Here is a 5,101-nt window from a genome sequence, read left to right as displayed (position 1 = left end):
GAGTTAATGAATACGAACATTTTGATGTAGTTTTATGTAATCAGCTGAAATGCTTTAACATGCTTTTAAATTGTAAGAAATCTTATGAAAGTCAGATGTGTCCTCAGATTAGACATGCCTGCAAATTTGTTTCACAAAAAGATTGATTGATTGATTGATTGTTATATATGTGAAATAATGCGACAACGGTTGTACGAATGGCTGCCTACCTGCGTAAGTGCCTAGGTCAGTGACTCGTCTTTTGCTCAAGACTGGTTATAATATCACACATAAAATGTACTTGTCATACATTTACATTCAAATCTGTTCCTGAACTGAAAAAATATGAATGAATGAATGATTGAACCTTATATTAACGTCATCAAATATTTTTCATCGAATCCCTTGTTTATGTTATTTTATGTTGCAACGTCTTATAGTTGATGTGGCCCCCCAAGTATGGAGGAATACAGGATGGTATTAAGGAAATAAAATGTATTAGACATAAGACAGGGTGATATAATGAATGTCACATAGATCAAAGGAACAGAGGAACAGAATAGCAAATTAACAATTGAATAAGTACTTAACAGAAGGTTGAGAAAATGTTTAAATGAATTTGATATAATACAGGCAAACGGAATTAACAATCATTGGAAAGAAAAATCAAATCACATACACAAATAAACAGAAATCCATAATTATTGAACTAAGATTTCGCATAATGAATACATGCAGTAGGTGAGATAGATAAACAATTATGCAACAGGAGCAACAGGTACAGTATACGCAGAGAAAAGTATAATGAAGATTATGTGAAAAGTTTTTTTTGTCACAGGCTTGATGTATGAAAGTTACAATTTCAGATACCCTCATTTTAAAATGCCACGTAATTATGATTGTCCCTATCCCATATGACTTCAGGAGATTTGTCAAATATTTCACAGAATAGTTTTCCGGAGTGAAGTGTTCAGTCATTGTTTCAGTCTCCTGTTTATATGATGTGCGTAGCTCGGACAGATTAGTAGTGGTTAACAAACGAAACCCAAATGGAAGCACGCTAGACTGCCCGTCCTAGTAGTAATGGCTTCCTCTGCTTTGATCATCCCGCGTATCATCCTATGGACATACGTCATCCACGTATTAGTTTTAAATAAACACGACGGTAGCATGCTACCCTTAGGGATATGAGGTTGTTGACTTCTTAAGGTTTGTGGTTTGAATCCCTAGTAGGTCCAAATGGTGTACCAAAGGAAATTAACCTGAATGAATGAATGAAGACCTTTATTGCACACACATACCCACTGGGTTCAGTACAGGTCACACCAGAAAACATCACAGTTTGCAAATACATTCATATTCAACATTATGCGTATTTTACGTACTTAACACCATTTTCCTTACTCGACTCATGTGTATGTGAAAATGTTTGCATTGGTTAGGGCGTCATTTCTAATATATACATTAAGGAAAGCGAATGCCATGCTTTTGAGGAGAGCAAAACATTAACGCTTAACGACCCCATCGATCCGACATGGGGTCCTTCAAAGTGTGAGAGAGTCAACCCTATCAGTCTGGTCTAATACAGCATGTACATGACGTACAAAACTGGTGTGTTATACCGTGTTATGCGAATAAAATTAAAATAAACGCAAAAAAAGATTTCGATTTCTGCGATAACATTGACTTCTAGACTGCACGTGTATAGGGATTGTCGTCATGTAAAAACTGTAAGTCGAAAATGGTGCAAACTGAAGATCGTAGTAAGATTTTAGTCCTGTGAATAAGGAAGAGACATGGACGGACTTGTTGGCCCAGAATCGTGCTCTGCATGCCTGAAAGGACTGACGACAACCGATTGGTGCGTGGTTGATTTAAACTCCATGCACTCGTTCTGATCAGGTTTGTCTGCATCGCATGACCTCTGGTAACCCTGTGTAACATATCATTAATAAGTACAAGCTGCGTAAGACCAAACTGTTAGGTTTGATCCACTCACACTGGGAAGAGCCTTTAAACGTATTCACGAAAGTGATAGTTTCTTCTACTTGTCCGAGGAGTGGATCAAATTCAGGCCTTTATTTTACATCCTATTTGACAGGACGTCCCTACCTTAAAGAGAGCTAAGTACTCATTTTGACACGAGTCTAGTGAGAGATTAGGTGTTAAGCGTCTTTCCAAAGGACACCATATCAGGACATGCTATTGATTCAAACCCAGAACCTTTCAATTCCGACTCAACGGCCCGAACCAGAAGGTCAATAGCCACAATACGCACCGGACAAAAATGGTCAGATACGTCACATAGTGGGAGTAAAGGCCATTGTCCCTTTATCACGGTTAAACAGCACACTGATTAAAGCTAATGACCTTATGCTTGCACGTATGAACAAATCTGTTGATTTCATGTCATCTCCATGTCGCCTGTTCATCGACGACTCCTTTGAAGAAGCTACTTAAGAAGCTTGTGTAATCTAATTAGCGCAGAGACACGGGTCACGACGTGGGTTACAGCAAGAATAACATTTCTGGTGACGTATGTAAAGGACACTCTTAATACAACTTTGGTTGTTGAAAAAAAACAAGTAAGGGTCAATGACCCACGGCGAGGCGTTCACATTTGCATAGCGGTCGGTAATTTTTTGCGGTTGGGGGAAAGGGAGTAGTTCACTGCGTTAACGGTGGGAACCAACAGTACTATCTCAAATATCAGTGATCAAATATTTGCGATAAGGAAATTTCAGCGATTGACTAGTGACCGTGAATTAGCTAAAATCAAGAAAATCAGAAATACACGAACCCGGAAACATAACCCCTGGCGAAGGTAATAACCATAAAAATGTTGTTGTAGCGTCGTGTGGCGTAATGGATAGAACATTCGGCTGTCAAAAAAGGGGACCTGAGTTCGAACCCGGGCTGCCCCCAGACATGTCTGGACATGCGTCCCGACGTTGTGCCCTTGGGAAAGGCACTTAACACGACTTTCCTCACTTCACTCAGGTGTAAATGAATACCTAGCTCATCTAGGGTTAGAGACGTCCCTCGGACAGGACGTTGAATGGAGGTCCCGTGTTTAGGGAGAGCCACACCCCGCACAAGTAAAAGAACCCACCACACCTTTCGAAAAAGAGTAGGGGCATGCCCCGGTGTGATATGGTCCAAAACCTACAGTTCTATGACCGCACATGGATTTACCCTTAGTAATAGCCTCCGGCTAGTTGGACAACCTTGGCATCTACATGCTGAACAAATAAATAATTTGATAAATAAAAATGTTGTACTTTGGAGTCATGATCATTTGTGTGTTATTGAAAGTCTGGTCGCACCTGATCTGTTAGACTGTAGGTCTAAATGAGGATCCCCCAGCTCTACGATAGTTCCAGAAAAGAAACAAATCATCAATCCATGCAAATTAGATGTTACTTGATCGGGAGAAGGTCTACTTTTATTTCTGCTGTCCAGCGTCACATTTAGACACATTTAGTTAATGATCGAGTTGAGTAGGGTCGTGTGGTGTAACGGCAGGGTTTTCGGCCCAGGAACCAGCGGTCCCGGCCCGGTTTGAATCCCCTGACGCCACCGATCTAGTGCCCTTGAGAAAAAGGCACTTTACACGATTCACTCCACCCAAGTGTATACCATGTGTGTGAGTCACGACACCAGCAATAGCTGCATGTGTCCCACGTGTATCGCAATGTTGAGATTCTAATAAAATAAGTCTAAAATAAAATGAAATGAAATAATTGATATAAAACGATGTCGTTAGGATTACAGGGAATATCAAGGCATGGCGGCATCATGCCCTCTATATTGCTCAGATGCATGTACATGTAATCTGCAGCTCGAGATTGACGTCACTGTGCACAGCATTTCATACTAATGTGGCTTCCCTTGTAAGCCCTCACCAACACCCCTCTTATAATATACGCAACCTTATCAAAGGTGGCCAACTGCACACATAGATCTGTAGGTAATTTGCATAATCAGTGAAAGTAATCGTCTAGAAACTTGCAATGATACAAGAAGTACAAGAAGTATTTAAACATTCTAAACACTGAGGCATGAGATCTACGAACTCTTGTTTCAGCTTGGACTTTCTTAGCTTTGGGATTCATATATGATTAATCGTTTATCAGTATTCAAAAATTTTAAAGAAAAACATGCAAATATACAAACTAATTAGTTGGTAGTCTAATTATCGGATGCGAGGAGAATGGCAAACGTATTGAAACTGGGCCTGATCATGGACTGCAATCCTGAATTCTCCTATCAAATTATTGTTTAAAAGCCGTGCACGACGTCGGCAGAAACCCCCATAAATGGCCTAATACGGTGTCCATCGAGGCCTTGTAACCATGTTACACGTCAACTTCTGAAGGTAATAGAAGTGAGTTAGTCCCCATTGGCTGTGAAGTAGCCCACGCATTTCCCGTTGAAGTAAATCCGCCGGCCCTGTAAAAGACTCACGTGTCGTGACCAAGCCTCTCATAACCTGTATACCCTGCCGTTGCCGTGTTTGAGACCATTGTCAGCGGGAGAGATGGGTTTTGCCAACGCAACGGTTTATTTGAACGAAGAAAACGCACATTTTGCCAACAACAGTTCGTTAGAAAATCTCCTGCTTGCCTTTGATCTCGATGAGCTGATGAAGGCTTTCCTTGAGCTCATTAGCGACAACGAAACCGAAGCGGACGCTACTAGAAATCTATTCGGCAATGCTAGCCCCGGAGGCCCGACGAACTCTTTGGACGGTTCGGAGATAGCGATCGGGGTTTTGTACAGCCTGATCATGCTCGTGTGTGGGGTCGGGAACTTCCTTCTCCTGTTGGCCCTCCTTCTCTACAAGGAGACCCGCACGCCCACCAACCTGCTGATCGGGAACCTGGCTCTGTCCGACCTGCTCGTCTCCCTGTTGTGTCTGCCGTACAATATGGACTACCATGTTGTACATGAAGGCTCGTGGCATCACAGCACTGCGCTATGTGCTGTTGTCAACTTCTTCACATCTGTATCCCATTACGTCTCGACACACGCACTTCTCGCCATTGGTATCGACAGGTAGGTGGCAGGATTATTCTTGAGATTTGGCATGTTTGATATAAGACTACATGTACGATAACAG

At 41.7% G+C, this 5,101-nt stretch overlaps 1 protein-coding gene across 1 annotated transcript in view; it reads left to right on the top strand.

Annotated features, from left to right (window-relative positions):
- Positions 1-4,519: 4,519 nt before the first annotated feature.
- Positions 4,520-5,101, top strand: part of LOC136426829 (prokineticin receptor 2-like) — a 15,216-nt gene continuing 14,634 nt past the window's right edge. The window contains exon 1 of the mRNA XM_066415550.1: positions 4,520-5,037. Coding sequence (XP_066271647.1) covers positions 4,520-5,037 — 518 coding nt within the window. The remainder of the gene's footprint in view (positions 5,038-5,101) is intronic.

This window comes from Branchiostoma lanceolatum, chromosome 2 (genome assembly GCF_035083965.1).
Source record: "Branchiostoma lanceolatum isolate klBraLanc5 chromosome 2, klBraLanc5.hap2, whole genome shotgun sequence".
In the NCBI taxonomy this organism is placed as follows: Eukaryota; Metazoa; Chordata; class Leptocardii; order Amphioxiformes; family Branchiostomatidae; genus Branchiostoma; species Branchiostoma lanceolatum.
This window is presented reverse-complemented; position numbering and strand designations above follow the sequence as displayed.